General features: G+C 58.0%; 1 protein-coding gene across 1 annotated transcript; it reads right to left on the reverse strand.

The window, feature by feature from the left end:
* Positions 1 to 482: 482 nt before the first annotated feature.
* Positions 483 to 24695, reverse strand: SDHB (succinate dehydrogenase complex iron sulfur subunit B). Its single transcript, XM_064171990.1, has 8 exons — positions 24589 to 24695; positions 22538 to 22665; positions 18444 to 18529; positions 12757 to 12893; positions 11158 to 11274; positions 7211 to 7312; positions 4033 to 4155; positions 483 to 705 (listed from the first exon to the last, which is right to left on the reverse strand). Exons 1-8 carry the CDS (start codon positions 24661 to 24663, stop codon positions 628 to 630), a joined length of 846 nt encoding a protein of 281 aa, XP_064028060.1. The 5' UTR covers positions 24664 to 24695; the 3' UTR covers positions 483 to 627.
* Between the last annotated feature and the right edge of the window lie 31 nt (positions 24696 to 24726).

Consider the following 24726-nt stretch of genomic DNA (forward strand, 5'->3'; position numbering starts at 1 on the left):
ACGGGCACGGCAGCCACAAACACGGGCACGGCAGCCCCGAACACGGGCACGGCAGCCACAAACACGGGCACGGCAGCCCCGAACACGGGCACGGCAGCCACAAACACGGGCACGGCAGCCCCGAACACGGGCACGGCAGCCCCGAACACGGGCACAGCGCTCCCAAATGCGGGCACAGGCTGCCCAGGGAGGCTGTGGCTGGCCCCTCCCTGGAGGTGTTCAAGGCCAGGCTGGAGGAGGCCTGGAGCAGCCTGGGCCGGTGGGAGCTGTCCCTGCCCAGGGCAGGGGGTTGGCAGTGGCTGACATCGAAGGTCCCTTCCCACCCAACCCCTTCTAGACTCTAGGACCAAGGTCTCTGCTGGACCTCTGGGCTGAGTTCAGCTGCACTGTGGAGCCACTTTGAAATCCTCAGCCCACGGCAGAGGTGACCCCACAGCTGCCAACCACAAACCACAGCCAGGGCTGTTGATAAAGCAACCAAGTTCCCTGTTCTTTACAGTATTTATTGGATGTGCCAACCCAGAGGCAAGCACCAAATTCCCTGCTGGAATCTTCTCTTGCTCCCTCAGGAAGAAATCCCTCCAAGAGAAGCTTCTCTGGTTGTGAGCCTGGCAGGCAGGAGCAGGGTTAGGCTGTGGCTGCCTTTGCTTTGTAGGTTGCCATCATCTTCTTGATCTCAGCAATGGCCTTGCCTGGGTTGAGCCCCTGGAAAGGAAAAGCTTCAGTTAGTTCCTCTGGAAAGGAGTCACAGACTGGCTTGGGTGGGAAGGGACCTCTAAAGCTCATCCAGTTCAATCCCTTGCAGGATGTCCTTGCAGGGACATCCACAACTGGAACAGGTTGCTTAGAGCCCCAAACCTCAGCTGCAGTGGTGCCAGGGCTGGGGCAGCTCCCACCTCTCTGGGCAGCCTGGGCCAGGCTCTCACCACCCTCAGGGGCAAACATTTCTCCCTTCTCTCCACTCTCAATCTCCCTCTGCCAGTTCCAGACCATCACCTCTTGGCCTGGCACAGCTGTCCCTGCTCAGAAGCCCCTTCCCAGTCTTGGTCTCAGCCCTGCAAGCACTGCAAGGCCACCAGGAGCTCTCCCTGGAGCCTTCTCCTCTGCAGGCTGAACAAGCACAACTCTCCCAGCCTGGCTCACAGCAGAGCCCTCCCAGCCCTGCCAGCACTGCTGTGGCCTCCTCTGGCCTTGCTCCAGCAGGTCCCTGTCTGTGCTGAGGGCTCCAGAGCTGCCCCAGCACTGCTGGGGGGTCTCAGCAGGCACAGCAGAGGGACAGAATCCCCTCCCTGCCTCTGCTGCCCACACTGCTGGGGCTCAGCCCAGGACAGGCTGAGACTGGGCTGGCAGTGCTCAGTGCCAGCTCCTGTCCAGCTTTGCCCTCTCAAGTCTTGCTCCTCAGGGCTGCTCTCCAGCCTTCACTCCCTAACCCAGGTGCAGGACCTTCCACTTGGCCCTGATGAACCTCCTAAGCTGACAATGAACTACTTCTTGACATTGCCCAGATCCCTCTGGATGCATCCAGACCCTCTGGCCTGTCAACCACACCCCTCAGCTTGGTGCCATCTCCAAACTTTGCTGAGGCTGAAATCAGGACCAGAGAGCATCCTCCCTGCCACTGCCCTGCTCTAACTCACAGCAGACTCACAAACATTCTGCTGACCATAAGAACAGCTGCCAGAAGTGCTCAGCATCCCTTTTGGTTTGCCTAAAACCTGGAGCCCAACCTCATCTTCTGCTGCTCCTGCGTCCAGAGAAGGGCAACAGGGCTGGGGAAGGGTCTGGAGAACAGGGCTGGGGAGGAGCAGCTGAGACAGGATTGCTTAGTCTGGGGAAGAGGAAGCTGAGGGGAGAGCTTCTGGCTCTCTGCACCTCCCCAGAAGGAGGCTGGAGCCAGGTGGGGTTGGTCTCTTCTCTGGAGGAGAAGGAAGGCAGAGCAAGGAAGGCAGAGCAGGGAAGGCAGAGCAGGGAAGGCAGAGCAGGGAAGGCAGAGCAAGGCAGGCAGAGCAAGGCAGGCAGAGCAGGGAAGGCAGAGCAGGGAAGGCAGAGCAAGGCAGGCAGAGCAAGGCAGGCAGAGCAAGGCAGGCAGAGCAAGGCAGGCAGAGCAGGGCAGGCAGAGCAGGGCAGGCAGAGCAGGGCAGGCAGAGCAAGGCAGGCAGAGCAAGGCAGGCAGAGCAAGGCAGGCAGAGCAAGGCAGGCAGAGCAGGGCAGGCAGAGCAGGGCAGGCAGAGCAGGGCAGGCAGAGCAAGGCAGGCAGAGCAAGGCAGGCAGAGCAAGGCAGGCAGAGCAAGGCAGGCAGAGCAAGGCAGGCAGAGCAAGGCAGGCAGAGCAAGGCAGGCAGAGCAAGGCAGGCAGAGCAAGGCAGGCAGAGCAAGGCAGGCACAGCAAGGCAGGCACAGCAAGGCAGGCACAGCAAGGCAGGCACAGCAAGGCAGGCAGAGCAAGGCAGGCACAGCAGGGCAGGCACAGCAAGGCAGGCAGGAAATGGCCTGAGATTTGCCAAGGGAGGGTTAGGTTGGACATGAGGAACAGGTTTTGTACTGGAGGAGTGGTGAGGGACTGGAAGAGGCTGCCCAGGGAGGTGGTGGAGCTCCCACCCCTGGGGGTGTCCATGGCACTCTGGGCTGTGGTTTGATGGCCATGGTGGTGCTGGGCTGATGGTTGGACTGGGTGACCTTAGAGGGCTCTCCCAGGCCAACCAACTCTGTGATGCTTCCAGTGCTGGGAGGTTAGAGGGCACTTTGGGGATGCCCCAAGCAGGCTGTGCCTGCCAGCCTGAAGAGGCCCTGGGTGTGCAGATGCAGGCTTGCTGTGCTCCAGCCTCAGCTGCCAGAGGGTGACCAAAGCCAGCCCGGAGTAGAGACGAAGCACTGGGAGGTCTCCTCCTCCCCCCAGAGGCTGTCCCTGCAGCACTTCCCAGTGCTCCTTTGGCTGTGGAGGAAGAAAAAAGGGTTTCATCAGCCAGAGGAGGATCAAAGAAAGGAACAAGTGGCTGAGTGATAGGGACCTCATTAAAGCTGCAGCAGGGAAGTCAGCACTTCTGCAGGGGTTGGGAGGTGACTCTTGGAGGCAGCAGACAACCTTGTAAAAGCTTGAGAGTGGTGGCAGAGGAGCTGTGACTTTTTCACCTTGCCTGAGATCACTTATCCAGTCCTGAGTCCTGGAATGGGCTGGGTTGGAAGAGACCTGAGAGAACATCCAGTTCCAAATCCCCTGCCATGGGCAGGGAACCACAGCCCAGGTTGCTCAAGGCCTCATCCAACCTGGCTTTCCAGGGCTGCTGAAGCCAACAGGCAGGATCAGAGCATGGGAGTGGAGATGTGGTGTTAACCACACACCTGAGGCCAAGCACCACTTCCCTGCTCCATGGCCATTCCTGCCTCCAGCCAGAGCTGCAGGCTGAGGCCTCACCTGTCGCTGACACCAGCTCCCCAGCAAGCTGCTGCACAGAGGGGCACAGCCTGCATCCAGGCAACCACTTCATAGAATCACAGAATCAGGCAGGTTGGCAGAGAGCTCCAAGCTCAGCCAGCCCAACCTAGCACCCAGCCCTGCCCAACCAACCAGACCATGGCACTCAGTGCCCCAGCCAGCCTTGGCTGCAACACCTCCAGCCACACAGACTCCACCACCTCCCTGGGCAGCCCATTCCAATGCCAATCACTCTCTCTGGCAACAACTTCCTAACAGCATCCAGCCTCAACCTGCCCTGACACAGCTGCAGCCTGGGGCCCCTTCTGTCCCTGGCTGCCTGGCAGCAGAGCTCAACCCCACCTGGCTACAGCCTCCCTGCAGGCAGCTGCAGGCAGCAAGGAGCTCTGCCCTGAGCCTCCTCTGCTGCAGGCTGCACCCCCCCAGCTCCCTCAGCCTCTCCTCACAGGGCTGTGCTCCAGGCCCCTCCCCAGCCTTGCTGCCCTTCTCTCAACACCTTCCAGCACCTCAACATCAACATCCTGCTGGTTTAAAAGAGGAGGCTTGGAAATGTGCCCCCTCCCCTGCCCAAGAAGAGTCAGCCACAGGCCCCACACATACCTTAGGGCAAGTCCTTGTGCAGTTCATGATGGTGTGACAGCGGTAGAGGGAGAAGGGGTCCTGGAGCTGTGCCAGACGCTCGTCTGTGTAGTCATCTCTGGAGTCAATCATCCAGCGATAGGCCTGCAAGAAGGCTGTAAGTGGTCACCAAATGCTGCTGCAAGAGGTCACCAAATGCTGCAGCTGCAAGAGAGTGGTCACCAACTGCTGCTGCAGCAAGAGAGTGGTCACCAACTGCTGCTTGCTGCAAGAGAGTGGTCACCAACTGCTGCTGCTGCAAGAGAGTGGTCACCAACTGCTGCTGCTGCTGCTGCAAGAGAGTGGTCACCAAATGCTGCTGCAAGAGAGAGTGGTCACCAAATGCTGCAGCTGCTGCAAGAGAGTGGTGACCAAATGCTGCAGCTGCTGCAAGAGAGTGGTGACCAAATGCTGCAGCTGCTGCAAGAGAGTGGTCACCAAATGCTGCAGCTGCTGCAAGAGAGTGGTCACCAATTGCTGCAGCTGCTGCAAGAGAGTGGTCACCAACTGCTGCTGCCGCAAGAGAGTGGTCACCAAATGCTGCTGCCGCAAGAGAGTGGTCACCAATTGCTGCAGCTGCTGCAAGAGAGTGGTCACCAACTGCTGCTGCTGCAAGAGAGTGGTCACCAAATGCTGCTGCCGCAAGAGAGTGGTCACCAAATGCTGCTGCAGCAAGAGAGTGGTCACCAATTGCTGCAGCTGCTGCAAGAGAGTGGTCACCAACTGCTGCTGCTGCAAGAGAGTGGTCACCAACTGCTGCTGCTGCAAGAGAGTGGTCACCAACTGCTGCTGCAGCAAGAGAGTGGTCACCAAATGCTGCTGCAGCAAGAGAGTGGTGACCAACTGCTGCTGCTGCAAGAGAGTGGTCACCAACTGCTGCTGCTGCAAGAGAGTGGTCACCAACTGCTGCTGCAGCAAGAGAGTGGTCACCAACTGCTGCTGCAGCAAGAGAGTGGTCACCAAATGCTGCTGCAGCAAGACAGTGGTCACCAAATGCTGCTGCAGCAAGAGAGTGGTCACCAACTGCTGCTGCAGCAAGAGAGTGGTCACCAACTGCTGCTGCTGCAAGAGAGTGGTCAACAACTGCTGCTGCAGCAAGAGAGTGGTCACCAAATGCTGCTGCAGCAAGAGAGTGGTCACCAAATGCTGCTGCTGCAAGAGAGTGGTCACCAACTGCTGCTGCTGCAAGAGAGTGGTCACCAACTGCTGCTGCAGCAAGAGAGTGGTCACCAACTGCTGCTGCTGCAAGAGAGTGGTCACCAAATGATGCTGCTGCTGCAAGAGAGTGGTCACCAACTGCTGCTGCTGCAAGAGAGTGGTCACCAACTGCTGCTGCTGCAAGAGAGTGGTCACCAATTGCTGCAGCTGCAAGAGAGTGGTCACCAAATGCTGCAGCTGCTGCAAGAGAGTGGTGACCAAATGCTGCTGCAGCAAGAGAGTGGTCACCAAATGCTGCTGCTGCTGCAAGAGAGTGGTCACCAACTGCTGCTGCAGCAAGAGAGTGGTCACCAAGTGCTGCTGCTGCAAGAGAGTGGTCACCAACTGCTGCTGCTGCAAGAGAGTGGTCACCAAGTGCTGCTGCAGCAAGAGAGTGGTGACCAAATGCTGCTGCCGCAAGAGAGTGGTCACCAACTGCTGCTGCTGCAAGAGAGTGGTCACCAACTGCTGCTGCAGCTGCAAGAGAGTGGTCACCAATTGCTGCAGCTGCAAGAGAGTGGTCACCAAATGCTGCTGCAGCAAGAGAGTGGTCACCAACTGCTGCTGCAGCAAGAGAGTGGTGACCAACTGCTGCTGCAGCAAGAGAGTGGTGACCAACTGCTGCTGCTGCAAGAGAGTGGTCACCAACTGCTGCTGCTGCAAGAGAGTGGTCACCAACTGCTGCTGCAGCAAGAGAGTGGTCACCAAATGCTGCTGCAGCAAGAGAGTGGTCACCAAATGCTGCTGCAGCAAGAGAGTGGTCACCAACTGCTGCTGCTGCAAGAGAGTGGTCACCAAATGCTGCTGCTGCTGCAAGACAGTGGTCACCAAATGCTGCTGCAGCAAGAGAGTGGTCACCAACTGCTGCTGCTGCAAGAGAGTGGTCACCAACTGCTGCTGCTGCAAGAGAGTGGTCACCAACTGCTGCTGCAGCTGCAAGAGAGTGGTCACCAATTGCTGCAGCTGCAAGAGAGTGGTCACCAATTGCTGCAGCTGCAAGAGAGTGGTCACCAAATGCTGCTGCAGCTGCAAGAGAGTGGTGACCAAATGCTGCTGCTGCAAGAGAGTGGTCACCAACTGCTGCTGCAGCTGCAAGAGAGTGGTCACCAATTGCTGCAGCTGCAAGAGAGTGGTCACCAATTGCTGCAGCTGCAAGAGAGTGGTCACCAATTGCTGCAGCTGCAAGAGAGTGGTCACCAAATGCTGCTGCAGCTGCAAGAGAGTGGTGACCAAATGCTGCTGCAGCAAGAGAGTGGTCACCAAATGCTGCTGCTGCTGCAAGAGAGAGTGGTCACCAAGCCTGGTTTTGAACACCTCCAGGGAGGTTGTGGAGCACAGAAGCACCCAATGTGATCTTTGATCACACTGGGTGCTTCTGTGCTCCACAACCTCCCTGGGCAACCTGTGCCAGTCTCTCTCCACTCTCTCTCTCTCAAGAATTCCTTCCTCATCTCCAATCTCAGTCTCCTCTCTCCCAGCTCAAAGCCATTGTCACTCACCCTGTCACTCCCAGCCCCTGCCAGCTCCTCAGCTCTCCTGCAGCCCCCTTCAGGTGCACTGGAAGGCTGCTCTAAAGCCTTGCTGGAGCCTTCTCTTCTCCAGGCTGAACTGTCTCACCCTGTCCCCACAAGGGAGGTCCTCCAGTCCTCTGACCATCTTCATGGCCTCCTCTGGACCCCCTCCAACAGCTTCATGTCCTTCTTGTGTTGGGGACAGCAGAGCTGGACACAGTGCTCCAGGTGGGGTCTCACAGAATGGTTTAGGTTGGCAGGGACCTCAAAGCTCATCCAAGTTCCACCCCTCCCCTGCCATGGCAGAGACACCTCCCACTGGAACAGGCCACCAGAGCAGAGGCAGAATCCCCTCCCTCATCATGCTGGAGTGCCAGTGTGAGGCTGTGAAGCTTTGGAGCTGTGGGCCAGGATCTGGAGCATGTAATGCAAGAAATGGGATCCATCCTTACCTGCATCAGCACTGCAGGGCCCAAGTACTTGTCCCCATTCCACCAGTAGCTGGGGCAGCTGGTGCTGCAGCAGGCACACAGGATGCACTCATAGAGCCCATCCTGCACAGGGGTGAGAGGCAAGAGTCAAACCACTGCAGAGAGCCATGGCAAAGCCTTTCCTTTTGCAAGAGGGCACTTACAAGAGCACACATTCCCCTCCCCACTTGCCCCATGTGCTAGTTTGAGCCTAGCTGGGATGTTCTGGTGAGAAGAATTAGATGCTAGGTGGGGCAAAGGAACCCTGAGGTGAGGGGCAAAGGAACCCCGAGGTGAGGGGCAAAGCAACCCCGAGGTGAGGGGCAAAGCAACCCCGAGGTGAGGGGCAAAGCAACCCCGAGGTGAGGGGCAAAGCAACCCCGAGGTGAGGGGCAAAGCAACCCCGAGGAGAGGGGCAAAGCAACCCCGAGGAGAGGGGCAAAGCAACCCCGAGGAGAGGGGCAAAGCAACCCCGAGGAGAGGGGCAAAGCAACCCCGAGGTGATGTCTGCTGCACTCAGAGGCTTGCTGAGGTGGATAAGAACAAGAAGACACACACAGATAACAGAGGCTCTGGGGCTGCATGAGCTTCTCTCTCTAACCTAACTTGCTGCCTGACTAATCCCTCTGCTCCCTAACCCCCCTGGCTGACTCTCCAAACTCACCTTGAAAGCAAGGCAAAGTCTGGGGTAAGGCAGAGGGGTGGGAGAAGGTGGAAGGGTGGTTGGGAGCCCCTGCTGGGGACTCTGCTTTCTGGGAGGGCTGTTGTGGTTCTGGGTTACCTTTAGCTTGTGCATTTCTGTCTCTAGCTCTATGGATTGCAACTCTCTGCTTGTGTCCTGTGCTAAGCTGTCAATACAAAGCTCCATTCCATTTCCAGCTGGTCTGGGTGCTTTTCTGAAGTGTGTGGGGGGCAGGTCACAGGTTCAGAGGATGTTAGGGGTTGGAAGGGACCCAAGACCATTGAGTCCAACCCCCCTGCCAGAGCAGGACAATCCTATCTAACACAGATCAGAGGTACACATCCAGACAGGCCTGGAAAGGCTCCAGAGAAGGAGACTCCACAGCCTCTCTGGGCAGCCTGTGCCAGGGCTCTGGGACCCTTCCAGTCAAGAAGTTCCCCCTTGTGTTGAGGTGGAACCTCCTGTGCTGCAGCTTCCATCCATTGCTGCTTGTCCTGTGCCAGGGAGCAGTGAGCAGAGCCTGTCCCCCTCTCCTGGCAGCTCTCAGATACTTGTAAACATTGATCAAATCCCCTCTCAGTCTTCTCTTCTCCAGACTAAGCAGCCCCAGGGCCCTCAGCCTCTCCTCATCAGGCAGTGCCCTCTAGTCCCTCATCATCCTCACAGCCCTCCAATGGACCCTCTCCAGCAGATCCCTGTCCCTCTGCAACTGGGGAGCTCAAAACTGAAGGCAGTGCTCAAGCTGAGGTCTCAGCAGGACAGAGTAGAGGTGGAGGAGAACCTGCCCTGACCTGCTGGACACACTCTGCTTAATGCCCCCCAGGATGCCATTGGCTTCTTGGCCAGCAGGGCACATTGCTGCCCCATGGGGAACTTGTTACCCACCAGGCTCCCAGGTCCCTCTCCACAGAGCTGCTCTCCAGCAGTCACCTCTCAGCCTGTACTGGTGCAGTTTATTATACCTCCCCAGATGCAGGACTCTGCACTGGTCCCTGGTAACACCCAAACCATCACAGCCCACTACAGACTTGCTACAACAGAGCAGCTCCAACAGACTGATGCTGAAGCAGCACTGCTGGATGAAAGCAGTTCCTCCTCACAGCTGCTCTGCACCAGAAGGGACACAACCAAGCACCAGAACATGCAAATTGCTTCATCTTCCTGCACTCCTTCACCTTCCTGCACTCCTCCTCCCTGCACTCCTTCTCCTCCCTGCACTCCTTCCCCGCAGCCTGTCCCAGTAAGCAGCTGGGGAAAGGAACAAGGATGTAACCAATTAACAGCTCAAGGCCAGGGTACAGAAGGAATAAAGGACAAAGCCTGCCCCGCGGCAGAGGAGCAGGGAGAGGAGCTCAGAGTGTGCTCGGAGGGCATGCCCGAACACCACACACAACCCCCAGGGGGAGTCTGCAGCCGTTCCACCTCTTTCAGAGATGAAGACCTTTCTATTGCAGGCACTGGCTGAAGTCAGAGCCACACACAAGTGACACTGGGCAGCAGACAAACCCTTGAGGAGCTGAGGGTCTCCCACGGTAGCTCAAAGAAGCTCTGCTGGGTAAGAGACAGAAGCCAGAGTGGCTTCATTTAGGAGTCTGAAAGCTGCTTTGTGAAAGGTCTCATTAAATTTGGTTTAGTTGATGCCAGAACTCCTTGGAGCTTGCATGAAATCTCTTGGGAAGGCTCAGCAAGGCTAAGTCAGAGTTACCTCCTGGCTCTCCATTTCAGCTTCTCTCCGATTTTCCTGTTGCAAACAGTTGAGGCTTTAAAGGAGAATCCTAGAGTCAGTCAGGGCTGGAAGGGACCACAAGGAGCAGCCAGTTCCAACCCCCCTGCCATGGGCAGGGACGCCCTACCCTAGATCAGGCTGGCCAGAGCCCAAACCAGCCTGGCCTTAAACACCTCCCAAAGGTGGAAGTTTGTCAGCACAGCCTGCAGCTGAGCTCCTCCTGCAGACAGGCTGCTCCCAGAGCAAGAGGAACATCAGCAAGGGGATAAAAAGCAACTTCACAAGTGGTGAGCAAGACTTGGGCAGCTCTCACTGTCTGTTGGAGGCTTGCTTACACAGGACCACAGAAGACGTGGGTGGGGGGGGTGGAAGGGATGCCTGGAGACCATCCAGTCCAACACCCCCCTGCCAGAGCAGGATCACCCAGGAACACATCCAAGTGGGCTCTGAGAGTCTCCAGACAAGGAGACTCCACAGCCTCTCTGGGCAGCCTGCTCCAGGCCTCCAGCACCCTCACACCAAACGAGTTTCTCCTCACGTTGAGGTGGAACTTGCAGGGTTCCAGTTTGTGCCCATTGCCCTTTGTCCTATCCCTGTGCACCACAGAAGGAGGCTGGCTCCTTTTTCTTGCCCCCACCCTTCAGCTACTTATTATCATCCCCTCTCAGGCTGTTCTTCAGACTAAACAGCCCCAGGTCTTTCCTCATCAGAGATCACAGGATGTCAGGGGTTGGAAGGGACCCAAAGAGCTCATCCAGTCCAATCCCCACCCCCAGAGCAGGACCACACAATCTAGCTCAGGTCACACAGGAACACATCCAGACAGGCCTTGAAGGGCTCCAGAGTAGGAGATGTTCCAGTCCCTTCATCTTCCTCACTGCCTCTACTAGACTCCCTCCAGCAGTCCCTTGTCTCTCTTGAACTGGGGAGCAGGGAACTGGACCCAGGACTCCAGATGAGCCTTACTAAGGCAGAGGAATCTCCCTTGTTCTCCTGGCCACACTCTTCTTGATACACCCCAGACCCTTCTTGATGCACCCCACACTCTTCTTGATGCACCCCACAAGCCCAAGGCAGACTCCCCAGGCTTTGCACTAACACACAGTGCTCATGTTTCTACACCCAAAAGCTTCTGCCTTTCACTTTTAGGGCTGGAGAAGGCAGCAGCAAGGTGAAAGCCTACTGCAGCCAGCCGAGAGAGCGAGCTGAGCCTGGCACAAAGGGCACACAGCCTTATCTCCAGCTGAGCACTGCAGCCCTGGCAGCACCATGAGAGAGAGCTGTGCAGCACAGGCAGTGGAGCTGAGATCAGAGTGCCCAGCAGCACCAGCACTGCCTTTCATTAGCACACCATGGCCCCCAGCAATGCAGGCAAGCCCTGACGCTGCGTTTCCAGCCAGGGCAGGTTGTGGCCCAGACAGTTGGGGTGAGGGAAGGAAGCAGAAGTGAAGTGCCCATTAATGGTTAACCCTGCCCTTCTCTGGGAGGGAAGGCAGTGCTAGGGAGATGAAAAGCAGTGACCAGCTTCTGACGGTCTTCTATGGACTGCAGGTACTGCTGCTTGCCCTCCTTGGACTCGTCCTTCTTCTTCAGGTAGGGCTCAATGGATTTGTACTGAGCATAGAAGTTGCTCAGGTCCTAGGAGGAAAAGGCAAAGAGGTGACCCTGAGTGAGGCTGAGGTGGTGGTGAGATTGAACAGAGAGTTGGGTTGGGTTGGATTGAGCACAGAGTTGGTTTGGGTTGGAAGGGAGCTTCGAGATCAGCCAGTTCCAACCCCACTGCCATGGGCAGGGACACCTCCCACCAGCACAGGCTGCTCAAGGCCTCACCCAAGCTGGCCTGGAGCACCTTCAGGGAGGCAGCAGCCACAGCCTCCCTGGGCAGTCTGTGCCAGTCTCTCCCCACCCTCACTCTCAACAACTTCTTCCTCATCTCCACTCTCAGTCTCCCCTCTCCCAGCTCAAAGCCATTGTCCCTCATCCTGGCACGCCCAGCCCTTGTCCAGAGTCCCTCCCCAGCTCTCCTGCAGCCCCTTCAAGTACTGGAAGGCAGCTCCAAGGTCTCCCTGGAGCCTTCTTTTCTCCAGGCTGCACAGCCTCAACTCTCCCAGCCTGTCCCTAAGAGAGGAGGCTTTTCAGCCCTCTGCTACATCTGCTACAGCTCCAACAGGAGACATTTTCTACCTCAACCTGCCACATTCCTTCTCAGGAGGACAGATTTAGTCACTGCTGCGAAGCTCAGACCCACCCAACCCACAAAACACCAACAGGAGACACATGAGAGACAGAGCTCTGGAGCAGGCTGCTCAGAGAGGTGGTGGAATTTCCACCTCTGCAGAGTCTCAAAACCCACTTGGATGTGTTCCTGCATGACCAGCGTGCCCAGAGCAGGGCCAGGAGGATGCTCAGAGGCTGCAGCAGCTCTGCTGTGAGCACAGCCTGAAAGAGTTGGGGCTGTGCAGGCTGGAGCAGAGGAGGCTCCCAGGTGACCTTCTTGTGGCCCACCAGGATCTGAAGGGGGCTCCAAAAAAGCTGGGGAGGGACTTTTGAGGCTGTGAGGGAGTGGCAGGAGTGGGGGGGATGGAGCAAAGCTGGAGGTGGGGAGAGTGAGGCTGGAGGTGAGGAGGAAGTTGTTGAGCAGGAGAGTGGTGAGAGGCTGCAATGGGTTGCCCAGGGAGGGGGTTGAGGCCCCATGGCTGGAGGTGTTTGAGGCCAGGCTGGCTGAGGCTGTGTGCAGCCTGCTCTAGGGTAGGGTGTCCCTGGGCATGGAAGGGGTTGGAACTGGCTGCTCCTTGTGCTCCCTTCCAACCCTGCCTGATTCTGTGATTCTATGACCCAATGAAGTTTATTCATTTGCCATTAACATTAATCATAGAACCCACCAGGATGGAAGAGAGCTCCAAGCTCCTCCAGCCCAACCTAGCACCCAGCCCTGCCCTGGGTGTGACCCTGCCTTGGCAAGGAGGTGGCAGTGGATGACCTTCAGAGGTCCCTCCCAACCCCTACCGCTCTCCCAGACCCGATCCCATCGACACCTCCCTGCGGCATCCCAGCAGGAATCCCAGGCTGCTGGGAACTGTGCCCTGCTCAGCTGCAGGCTGCCAAGGGGTGGACACTCACTGGGACGAGATCCTTCACCACATACATGTGGGGCAGAGGGTAGATCTTGGTGACCTTGTTGAGATCAGGGTCGATTTTTTTGATGCAGGCCAAAGTGTTGCCGCCAGCAATGTTCATGGCGCAGGAGCCGCAGATTCCTGGGTGGGGAGAAGAGGACAACATCAGAGCTTTCCCTCCTTATCCCACCTGAAGATTCCTCCTGGATTCCTTCTAAGGAGACCTCTCTCCTTGAGGTCTCCTTCTCTGGAGCCTTTCAAGGCCTGTCTGGGTGTGTTCCTGTGTGATCTGTGTCAGATCTGGCTCGGGCGGAGGGGGTTGGACTGGATGAGCTCCTTGGGTCCCTTCCAACCTGTGATCCTGGGAGTCCAACGTGTGGCCTCTGGGGCCACCTTCAAGAAACTCTGCATGGAAGGAAGAAAAAGGCCAAGAGGTTCTACTGGGCCAAAATGTTGCTAATTAAATAAAGAAGACAGACAGGAGGGAGTCACAGAACCACTGAGGCTGGAAAAGACCTCTGAGATCATCAAGTGCAGCCTGTAACCTAACACCACCACATCAACCAAACCATGGCAGCCTGGAGAAGGCTTGGAGGAGACTTTGGAGTGGCCTTCCAGGATCTGAAGTAGACTACAGGAAGGCTGGGAAGGGCTACTGACAAGGTCTGGGAATGGCAGGAGGAGGAGGAATGGGTTTGAAGGGGCAGAGGGGAGATGGAAAGTGGATGTGAGGAAGAAGTTGTTTGCAGGGAGGGTGGTGAGAGACTGGCACAGGTTGAGGATGGTGAGAGCCTGGCACAGGTTTCCCAGGGAGGTTGTGGAGCACAGAAGCACCCAATGTGATCAAAGATCACATTGGGTGCTTCTGTGCTCCACAACCTCCCTGGAGATGTTCAGGACCAGGCTGGATGAGGCCTTGAGTGACCTGTTCTAGTGGGAGGTGTCTCTGCCTGTGGCAGGAGGTTGGAACTGGCTGAGCTTTGAGTTCCCTCCCAACCTAAACCATTCTAAGTGCCACATCCAATCTCCTCTTAAAGAGCTCCAGGGATGGTGAACCCAAGCAGCTTGGACACTTCAGGCCCTTCACATCACTCATCAGTTTTCTGTACTGCTCAGGGTGGGGAAAGCACTCAGCTGGGTTGCCAAGGCTGAAGTACAAGGTGATGGTGAGGTGAAGCAGCTAAAGCTTGGATTGTAGCATGGGAAGCAGAGGCAACCCCCAGCAGCCCTGCAGTTCATACAATGGTTTTAGGTTGGAAGAGACCTCCAAGATCATCCAGTTCCCACCCCACTGCCATGGGCAAGGACACCTCCCACCAGCACAGAGTGCTCAAGGCCTCATCCAGCCTGGCCTTGAATACCTCCAGGCAGGAGGAAGCCACAAGCTCCCTGGGCAACCTGTTCTAGTCTCTCCCCACCCTCACTCCCAACAATTTCATCCTTATCTCCACTCTCAGTCTCCTCTCTCCTAGCTCTAAGCCATTGCTCCTCATCCTATCACCCCCAGCCCTTGTCAAAAGTCCCTGCCCAGCTCTCCTGGAGCCCCTTCAACTACTGGAAGGCTTCTCTAAGGCCTTGCTGGAACCTTCTCTTCTCCAGGCTGAATCATCCCAGTTATGGGCAGAAGCATCCCTGAAGGTCAGGGACACAGAATGAAGTCTGTGAGTGAAGCTTCTCCTCATGCCTTCTGCAGCAGGGTGCCAGAAACTGCACTCATTAACTGCCAGAGGTGAGAGGCCAGCCAGCCACGAGAACAAACAGCACCCAAATAGCTTAACAAATGGATCCAGTGACACCACTCATCATCTGCCAGCCACAGAAGCAGCAGCTGAGGGCCAGGAAAGGCCAAGGTTGACAAGGAATGAAACCCCCCACACACACTGCAGCACTGCCACAGATACTGCTGGGGTCAGGGGCTCAGGTATCCAACTCAGGCTGCTGCCCAAACCCATCACATTAAGGAGAAGACAAATGTCCAAAGGGCAGAGCTCCGAGTGCAGAGGATTTGTCAGCTCTCCACTGCTGCCAGCCAGAGCCAGGCCTGACGTGCTGGCCTTGCCCTCGCTGCCAGAGGAAGCCTGGCACTGCTGCCAAGGTTATTCCTCCCACCAGAGAAAGGCTGACAACTATTTTCCAGCCAACTGGAGAGGGAAGCAAGGCTGCAGACACAGATCTGTGAGCATGCAACAGGAATGTGGAGTTGGAGCTGGTGGGGGAGAGAAGGGGGAAGGTTTGAACCAGCTCAGCTGGAGAAATGTCTCACTACAGAGTCAAGGGCAAAGCAACTCAACTGCTCAGGACACAACAGCACACACTGGGAGTGACAGAAGCAGCCAGGCTGGAAGAGAGCTCCAAGCTCAGCCAGCCCAACCTAGCACCCAGCCCTGCCCAATCAACCAGAGCATGGCACTAAATGCCAACCTAGCACCCAGCCCTGCCCAATCAACCACAGCATGGCACTAAATGTCCAACCTAGCATCCAGCCCTGCCCAATCAACCAGAGCATAGCACTAAGTGCCCAACCTAGCACCCAGCCCTGCCCAATCAACCAGAGCATGGCACTAAGTGCCAACCTAGCACCCAGCCCTATGCAATCAACCACACCATGGCACTAAGTGCTACTGCTTGAACACCTCCAGGGATGGGGACTCCACCTCCTCCCTGGGCAGCCCATTCCAATGCCAATCACTCTCTCTACCAACAACTTCCTCCTAACATCCTCCCACAGGAAAGGGAGCTGGGAGTGCTGGTGGGTAACAAGTAAACTATGGCACAGCAATGTGCCCTTGTGGCCAAGAAGGCCAATGGGGTCCTGGAGGGCATTAAGCAGAGTGTGTGCAGCAGATCAAGGGAAGTTCTCCTCCACCTCTACTCTGTCCTGCTGAGACCTGATCTTGAGCACTGCCCTCAGTTTGGGGCTCCCCAGTTGCAGAGGGACAGGGATCTGCTGGAGAGGGTCTGGCAGAGAGCTCTGAGGATGATGAGGCTGAGGGCCCTGGGGCTGCGTAGTCTGGAGAAGACTGAGAGGGGATTGAATCAATGTCTGTAACTATCTGAGGGCTGGGGGTCAGGAGGGGGGGACAGGCTCTGCTCACTGCTCCCTGGGATAGGACAAGCAGCAATGGATGGAAGCTGCAGCACAGGAGGTTCCAGCCTAGCACAAGGGGGAACTTCTTGACTGGAAGGGTCCCAGAGCCCTGGCACAGGCTGCCCAGAGAGGTTGTGGAGTCTCCTTCTCTGGAGCCTTTCCAGCCCTGTCTGGATGTGTTCCTGTGTGCCCTGAGCTGGACTGTCTGGTCCTGCTCTGGCAGGGGTGTTGGACTGGATGAGCTCTTTGGGTCCCTTCTGACCCCTGACATCCTCTGAGCCTGTGATACAGCCTCAACCTGCCCTGCCACAGCTTCAGCCTGAGGCCCCTTCATCTGTTGCTGGCTGCCTGGCAGTGGAGCCCAACCCCACCTGGCTACAGCCTCCCTGCAGGCAGCTGCAGACAGCAATGAGCTCTGCCCTGAGCCTCCTCTGCTGCAGGCTGCACCCCCCCAGCTCCCTCAGCCTCTCCTCACAGGGCTGTGCTCCAGGCCCCTCCCCAGCCTTGCTGCCCTTCTCTCAACACCTTCCAGCACCTCAACATCTCTCTGCAATTCAGGAGCCCAGAACTGGACACAGCACTCCAGGAGTGTCCTGAGCAGTGCTGAGCACAGGGGCAGAAGAACCTCCCTTGTCCTGCTGCCCACACTGCTCCTGAGCCAGCCCAGGACAACCACAGTGGAGGAAATTCCTCCACTTGCCATGCACATTCCAGAGGAAACTGCTTTTCATTTGGATCCAAGTCAAAATATCTTCAGGCATTGACTGCACATCAATTTCTCCCACTGGCAGACCCACCTAATTAAATCAAAAGCCATTTCACCACAGCATCCTCCCTCCCTGCACTTCCCCAGCTGTTATTTTAGGCTCAGCATTAGCCCAATTGAGAAATTTCACAGGGAAGTCCAACTGGAAGAGGGAGGTTTCAATGCAAGTGGAGCTGGTTTGGAGCTGTGGGAGAATGAGGCAGGCAGGCAGTGGCTCTGCAGGGCTAAAGCCAGCAGATGGCCTTTTGCTCAGGCCTTTGGCTCCTTCAGCTCAGGCAAAAGGCCAACAACAAAATAAATACAGAAATAAAGGCAAAAAATATTCCTGATGCTATCCCCAGAAGTCCCTGAACACTCTTCCACTTACAGCCTTATTCCACAGCAGCCCCTGCAAGCCATTCCCACTGCCCACATCTGTCCCCTCAACTGATGTTGAGGTGCTGGAAGGTGTTGAGAGAAGGGCAGCAAGGCTGGGGAGGGGCCTGGAGCACAGCCCTGTGAGGAGAGGCTGAGGGAGCTGGGGGGGTGCAGCCTGCAGCAGAGGAGGCTCAGGGCAGAGCTCATTGCTGCCTGCAGCTGCCTGCAGGGAGGCTGTAGCCAGGTGGGGTTGGGCTCTGCTGCCAGGCAGCCAGGGCCAGAAGAAGGGGCCCCAGGCTGAAGCTGTGGCAGGGCAGGTTGAGGCTGGATGTTGTTAGGAAGTTGTTGTCAGAGAGAGTGATTGGCACTGGAATGGGCTGCCCAGGGAGGTGGTGGAGTCTGTGTGACTGGAGGTGTTGCAGCCAAGGCTGGCTGGGGCACTGAGTGCCATGGTGTGGTTGGTTGGGCAGGGCTGGGTGCTAGGTTGGGCTGGCTGAGCTTGGAGCTCTCTTCCAGCCTGCCTGATTCTATGACTTCCCTGCACTACTCTTCTTGCTCCCTTTCCTTGCAGGGCTCATCACTGGAGGGCTGTGAGATGAACAAGCTGAGGACACACACTGGAAGGACTGGGGCTGCTTCCAGCTCACTCTGCTGTGATTACAGCCTCTGAATGTGAGCTTCAGCTTTGCCCCCCTTGCTCCCCTGCAGGAGCTGGAAGAGGAGCGTGGCAGCTGCGTCTGCCTTGAAGTCTAAGTGGGTGAGGAGTCTGGAGCAGTCTAGAGAAGGAGGACTTGGAGGTGTTAGTTGATGAAAAGCTCCCCAGGAGCCAGCAATGGTCACTGGCAGCCCAGAGGCAGCTGTGTCCCTGGGCTGCATCCAAAGCAGGGAGAGCAGCAGCACAGGGAGGGGATTCTGCCCCTCTGCTTGGCTCAGACCTCACCTGCAGCACTGCCTCCAGTTCTGGGGCCCCCTGCACATGAAGGAGCTGTTGGAGAGGGTGCAGAGGAGGCCATGAAGATGAACAGAGGGCTGAAGAACCTCCCTTGGAGGGCAGGCTGAGAGAGTTGGGGCTGTTCAGCCTGGAGAAGAGAAGGCTCCAGCAGCAAGACCTTGGAGCAGCCTTTCTGTACCTGAAGGGGGCTCCAGGAGAGCTCGGGAGGGATTTTTGACAAGCTGGGAGTGCCAGGATGAGGCACAATGACTTGGAGCTGGGAGAGGGGAGACAGAGAGGAGATGAGGAAGAAACTGTTGAGGGTGAGGGTGGGGAGAGACTGGCACAGGCTGCCCAGGGAGGCTGTGGCTGCCTCTTACCAGATGGTGTTCAGGGTCAGGCTGGATGAGCAACCTGTGCTGGTGGGAGGTGTACCCTGCCCATGGCAAGGGGGTTGGAACTGGATGATCTTGAGGCTCCTTTCCAGCCCAACCCCCCTATGAATCCAGGACACTCTCCCCCGTGGCAGGGTGGGAAATTCCTTCTTACCTTCCCTGCAGGACCTGCGGAAGGTCAGGGTGGAGTCCATCTCGTTTTTAATCTTGATCAGAGCATCCAGCACCATAGGCCCACATCTGGAAGAGAAAATGCAGCTGTGTCATTCCCCCTCGAGCTCAGGGCTTCAGCTCTGGCACCCAACCAAGCAGCAATTCAAAGCACTTTGGTTCCCTAGAATTCAAACCACACTTTTTTTTTCCCCATTGTCTTTGTTCAATCCCAGGCAACAGAGCAGAGATTTGGACAGGGGAGGTTGGACAGCAGGAGGAAGTTCTGCACTGTGAGAGTGAGGAGACACTGGAACAGGTTGTGGTTGAGGCCTCATCCCTGGAGACAGACAAGGTCAGCCTTAATGTGGCCCTGAGCAGCTTGCTCCTGTTGGAGGTGTCCCTGCTGAGTGCAGGAGGGGCGGACAAGAGGGAGCTTTGAGGGTCCCTTCCAAGCCTGGCATCTCTTGACCAGCAGCAGCATCCATTGGCCTCAGGACCCTGCAGCAACAGGGTGAGAGAGTAGTCTCCTTCTTCTGCTGATGTCCAGATTTGATTCAGACAACATCAAGATGCTGAGAGGCTGAGGACAGGCTGAGAGAGTTGGGGCTGTGCAGGCTGGAGAAGGCTTGGAGGAGAGCTTGGAGTGGCCTTCCAGGATCTGCAGGGGGCTGCAGGAGGGCTGGGAAGGGACTATTGAGAAGGTCTGGGAATGAGAGGAGGAAGAATGGGTTTGAAGTGGCAGAGGGGAGATGGAAAGTGGATGTGAGGAAGAAGTTGTTTGCAGGGAGGGTGGTGAGAGACTGGCACAGGTTGAGGGTGGTGAGAGACTGGCACAGGTTGAGGGTGGTGAGACACAGGCACAGGTTTCCCAGGGAGGTTGTGGAGCACAGAAGCACCCAATGTGATCTTTGATCACATTGGGTGCTTCTGTGCTCCACAACCTCCCTGGAGATGCTCAGAACCAGGCTGGATGAGGCTCTGAGTGACCTGTTCCAGTGGGAGCTGTCCCTGCCTATGGCAGGATGAGCTTGCAACTGGCTGAGCTTTGAGCTCCCTTCCAACCTCAACCATTCCATGATCCTAACACAAGTGACAACTGAGCAGCAACCTCTGCTGTTGGTTGTGTCCTTTTGGGTCAGGCTTTAACAGGTTTCCCTGTCCTGCTTAGTCACCAGAGCTGCACACAAAAGCAAACAGACTTGGACAGGTGATGTAATTTTAAGTACAGCAGACAAAGCCAACACCCAGAAATTAGGCAGTGGTGCAATCCACCCAAAAATGTGAGTTATCCTGCATGTGCTTCTGAAGTCAGGAGCCTCCTGCCTTTGTATCTGCAGCTTTCAAAGGGCTCCAGGTGAATTCCTTCTGGCAGCAGCACAGCACAAGCTGGCGCTGAGGGAAATCATGGCCCACACCCAGGGGGGTGGTTTCTGCACCACAGGGAAGCCTTCAGTCCCTCTGCTGAAGCACAGAGAAGCAACAGCTGCCTGGTGACAGCTGCAGCAAGGTGGTTGTCCCCTGGCACACACTGGCACAGGTTGCCCAGGGATGTTGTGGATGCCTTCTCCTTGGCATGGATGAGGTCTTGAGCGACCTGGGTTAGGGGGAGGTGTCCCAGCCCATGGCAGGGGTGGGGGTTGGAGCTGGATGATCCTGAAGGTCCCTTCCAACCCAACCCACTCTAGGATTTGACATGAAATTGTGGAGGAGCTTAGGAGTCATCCAGGCTAAGCCTCTGCTAGAGGCTGGCTTGGGGCACTTAGGGCCATGGTCTGGCTGAGTGGCCAGGGCTGGGTGAGCTCAGAGCTCTCTCTCAACTTGCCTGATTCTATGACTGGCCAGGGCTGGGTGCTAGGTTGCAGTGGTTGAGTTTGGAGGTCTCTTCCAACCTGCTTGATTCTATGATTGCCCAGGGCTGGGTGCTAGGTTGGGCTGGGTGAGCTTGGAGCTCTCTTCCTATCTGCCTGATTCTGTGATTGCCCAGGGCTGGGTGCTAGGTTGGGCTGGGTGAGCTTGGAGCTCTCTTCCTATCTGCCTGATTCTGTGATTGCCCAGGGCTGGGTGCTAGGTTGCATTGGTTGAGTTTGAAGGTCTCTACCAACCTGCCTGATTCTGTGTTTGGCAAGGGCTGGGTGTAGGTTGGACTGGTTGAGTTTGGAGGTCTCTTTCAATGTGCCTGGTTCTATGTTGGCCAGGGCTGGGTGCTAGGTTGCATTGGTTGAGTTTGGAGCTCTCTTTCAATCTGCCTGTTTCTGTATGTTGGACAGGGCTGGGTGATAGTTTGGACTGGATGAGCTTGGAGGTCTCTACCAACCTGCTTGATTCTGTGATTGCCCAGGGCTGGGTGCTAGGTTGGGCTGGGTGAGCTTGGAGCTCTCTTCCTATCTGCCTGATTCTATGACTGGCCAGGGCTGGGTGCTAGGTTGCAGTGGTTGAATTTGGAGCTCTCCTCCTATCTGCCTGATTCTGTGATTGCCCAGGGCTGGGTGCTAGATTGCATTGGTTGAGTTTGAAGGTCTCTACCAACCTGCCTGATTCTGTGTTTGGCAAGGGCTGGGTGTAGGTTGGACTGGTTGAGTTTGGAGGTCTCTTCCAATCTGCCTGTTTCTATATGTTGGACAGGGCTGGGTGATAGTTTGGACTGGATGAGTTTGGAGGTCTCTACCAACCTGCCTGATTCTGTGTTTGGCAAGGGCTGGGTGTAGGTTGCACTGGTTGAGTTTGGAGCTCTCTTCTAATCTGCCTGATTCTATGTTGGCCAGGACTGGGTGATATTTTGGACTGGGTGAGTTTGGAGCTCTCTTCCAACCTGCCTGATTCTATAAAGCAGGGCACCCACAGCAGCTTGCCCAGGAGCACTCAGGGCAGGTCACACAGGAACACAGCCAGGTGGGGTCTGAAAATCTCCACCCAAGAAGACTCCACAGCCTCTCTGGGCAGCCTGCTCCAGGCTCCAGCACCCTCACACCACACAGGTTTGCCCTCATTCTCAGATGGAACCTCCTGGGTTCTACTTTGTGCCACCTACCCTCTGTGTCCCGTCCCTGGCACCACTGACAAGAGTCTGGCCCCAGCCTCTTGCCCCCCACAGCTCCTTCAGCTCTTGCTGAGCATTGATGAGATCCTCTGGGGCTTCTCCTCTGCAGGCTCTCAGCCCTTGCTCCTGACAGAGCTGCTCCAGGCCCCTCAGCAGCTTTGCTGCCTGTGCTGGACTCTCTCCAGCAGTTCTTTGCCCATCTTGAACTGGAGAGCCCAGCACTGGATCAGATACATCCTCAGCAGGGCAGAGCAGAGAGGGAGAAGAACATCCCTTGCCTGCTGCCCACTCTTCTTCACTCACTCCATTTCCCTTCTTGGCTCCTGGGCACCTGTCCCACAGCCCTCCCAGGTCCTTCTCTGTGGAGCTGCTTCCCAGCAGCTCCCCCCTCACCTGTACTGCTGCAGGAGGTTGCTCCTGCCCAGCTGCAGGTCCCTACCCTTACCCTGGATGAACTCCATGAGGTTCTCTGCCCTGCTCTGCAGCCTGCCCTCCCTGCCCTGCCCTGCTCTGCTCTGCAGCCTGCCCTCCCTGCCCTGCTCTGCAGCCTGCCCTCCCTGCCCTCCTCTGCAGCCTGCCCTCCCTGCCCTGCCCTGCTCTGCAGCCTGCCCTGCCCCCAACACCCAAACGCCAGGGGCTGGATTTGGGAAGAGGGTTTGGGGAGAGAGTTTCTCTTTTGTTCCCACCCCCTGGGGACAAAGCTGCAGGACCTTCCCCTTGCCCTGTCTGAGCTCCACGAGGTTCCTGGGCCCAGCTCTGGCTGAATGCCAGCCCAGCCTGGGATGCTATCAGCCACTCCCCACTGCTTTGGCTTCTCAGCCACCTGCCCGAGGGTCCCTCTGATCCCTTCTCTGGGCTCACTCACAGCTCTCTGCCAGCCTGCTGAGCTCGGGGGGCTGAGGCACCACCTCCACCAAGGCAAAGCTGCTTAAGGAGCCTGCTGACACCTCCAGCTCTCACCTCCACCCTCCTCGATCCCTGGCCAGATAAGCTGGGAGCACCCAGCCCGGGCACAGCTGCTGCCAGCCCAACTGCTGCCCCAGGGGGCCCTTACTCACTTGTTCAGGTCCACCTCGTAGGTCTGCATGCGGGGCTTGTCCCCAGCCTTGTCGGGATCCCATCTGTAGATGGCGAACTTCTTGACCCGGGGCGCTGCCGCCGCCGCCGTCTGCGCTCCCCGGCACAGCTGCAGCCGAAGCACAGCAGAGCAGCGCTCAGGAGCCGCCGGCTGGCTCCGGGCTGGGCACAACGAGCGGCTCCAGGCTGCCTGCTTCACGCCCCGGAGCTGCAGCATCCAGCACCGGCTGGGTTTGGCCACCTCTGTCCCAGGGCTCCTCGCCCCAGGGCTAAGCGCAGCCCAGCGCCGCTCCGCTGCCTGCTCCGCTGCCTGCTCCGCTGCCCCTCCAGGCTCCCCCCGCCCCGGGCTCCCCCTCGGCAGCTCCCAGCCGCACCTCCTGCTCCGTGTCCCACCTCCTCCCGGCAGCTCTGGCACCCTGCGCACCGCCTGCCCCTCCGCACCTCTCCCCCGCCCTGCTTCTTCTCTTGCCACCTCTCCTCCTCACCCCCTCCTGGCCCCCTGCCCTGCTCTGATTTCCTGCCACCCTCTGCCCCTTCCTGCTCCTTTGTGCCCCCAGTCTCTGCCCAGCGCCCACCACAGGCATCCTTTGCCCCCCTCACACCCACCTCCCCTTAGCACAGAACCAGGCAGGTTGGCAGAGAGCTCCAAGCTCCTCCAGCACAGCCTAGCCCCCAGCCCTGCCCAACCAACCAGACCCTGGCACTGAGTGCCAACCTAGCCCCCAGCTCTGCCCAACCAACCAGACCCTGGCACTGAGTGCCAACCTAGCCCCCAGCCCTGCCCAACCAACCAGACCCTGGCACTGAGTGCCAGCCTAGCCCCCATCTCTGCCCAACCAACCAGACCCTGGCACTGAGTGCCAACCTAGCCCCCAGCCCTGCCCAACCAGATCCTGGCACTGAGTGCCAGCCTAGCCCCCATCTCTGCCCAACCAACCAGACCCTGGCACTGAGTGCCAACCTAGCCCCCAGCCCTGCCCAACCAGACCCTGGCACTGAGTGCTAACCTAGCCCCCATCTCTGCCCAACCAGACCCTGGCACTGAGTGCTAACCTAGCCCCCATCTCTGCCCAACCAGACCCTGGCACTGAGTGCCAACCTAGCCCCCATCTCTGCCCAACCAGACCCTGGCACTGAGTGCCAACCTAGCCCCCATCTCTGCCCAACCAGACCCTGGCACTGAGTGCCAGCCTAGCCCCCATCTCTGCCCAACCAACCAGACCCTGGCACTGAGTGCCCCAGCCAGGCCTGGGCAGCACCCCCTGCTCTGCACCATTCCTGCCTCCTTGCACCCCAATTCCTTCCCATCCCTCTCTACACCCTCTCCTGCCCCCCACCTCCCTCCCAGGAGCCCCTCCAGACCCCCCCCACCCTTTTCTACCCCCCCAGCTCCCTTCTCACACTTACTCCTGCCCTCCAGCTCCCTCCTAGGAGCCCCTCCAGACCCCCCCCTGCTCTTTCCTACCCCCAGCTCCCTCCTAGGAGCCCCTCCAGACCCCCCCCTGCTCTTTCCTACCCCCAGCTCCCTCCCAGGAGCCCCTCCAGACCCCCCCCTGCTCTTTCCTACCCCCAGCTCCCTCCCAGGAGCTCCTCCAGACCCCCCCCCCCCTTTTCTACCCCCCAGCTCCCTTCCAACACCCACTCCTGCCCCCAGCTCCCTCCCACACCTCTCCACAGCCTCCCCTCCCTACCCCATCTCCCTCCCACACCTCTCCACAGCCTCCCCTCCCCCCCCAGCTCCCTCCCACACCTCTCTACAGCCTCCCCTCCCCCCCCAGCTCCCTCCCACACCTCTCCACAGCCTCCCCTCCCCCCCCAGCTCCCTCCCACACCTCTCTACAGCCTCCCCTCCCCCCCCAGCTCCCTCCCACACCTCTCCACAGCCTCCCCTCCCCCCCCAGCTCCCTCCCCTCTCTCCCATCCCCCCCAGCGCCGCCCCCTCCCACCGCAGCCCTCCCCCGCCGTGTCCCGCCCGCAGTGCCCCCCGGGCCGGCTCCCCGGGGCACGGTGCCAGCCGCTGCCAGGCGCTCACCGCCCGCAGAGGGCCCCGCAGGAGCCGCCCCGGGACGCTGCGCCTCAAGGAGACTCCCGCCGCGGCCGCCGCCATCTTGGCGCTGCGCAGTTCCGCCCGACCCTGCCCGGAAGCGGAAGGGGAAGCGGAAGCGGCGCC

This window comes from Pogoniulus pusillus, chromosome 36 (assembly GCF_015220805.1).
Source record: "Pogoniulus pusillus isolate bPogPus1 chromosome 36, bPogPus1.pri, whole genome shotgun sequence".
Classification (NCBI taxonomy): domain Eukaryota; kingdom Metazoa; phylum Chordata; class Aves; order Piciformes; family Lybiidae; genus Pogoniulus; species Pogoniulus pusillus.

Excerpts from the sequence above, each read along its gene's own strand:
- SDHB (XM_064171990.1), bottom strand. The coding sequence starts at position 24,663 with ATGGCGGCGGCCGCGGCGGGAGTCTCCTTGAGGCGCAGCGTCCCGGGG. Across the intron at positions 11,275-12,756 it reads TGGTGAAGGATCTCGTCCCA|GACCTGAGCAACTTCTATGC; the intron begins GTGAGTGTCCAC and ends TTTTCCTCCTAG. Across the intron at positions 706-4,032 it reads GCACAAGGACTTGCCCTAAG|GGGCTCAACCCAGGCAAGGC; the intron begins GTATGTGTGGGG and ends TTTCCTTTCCAG.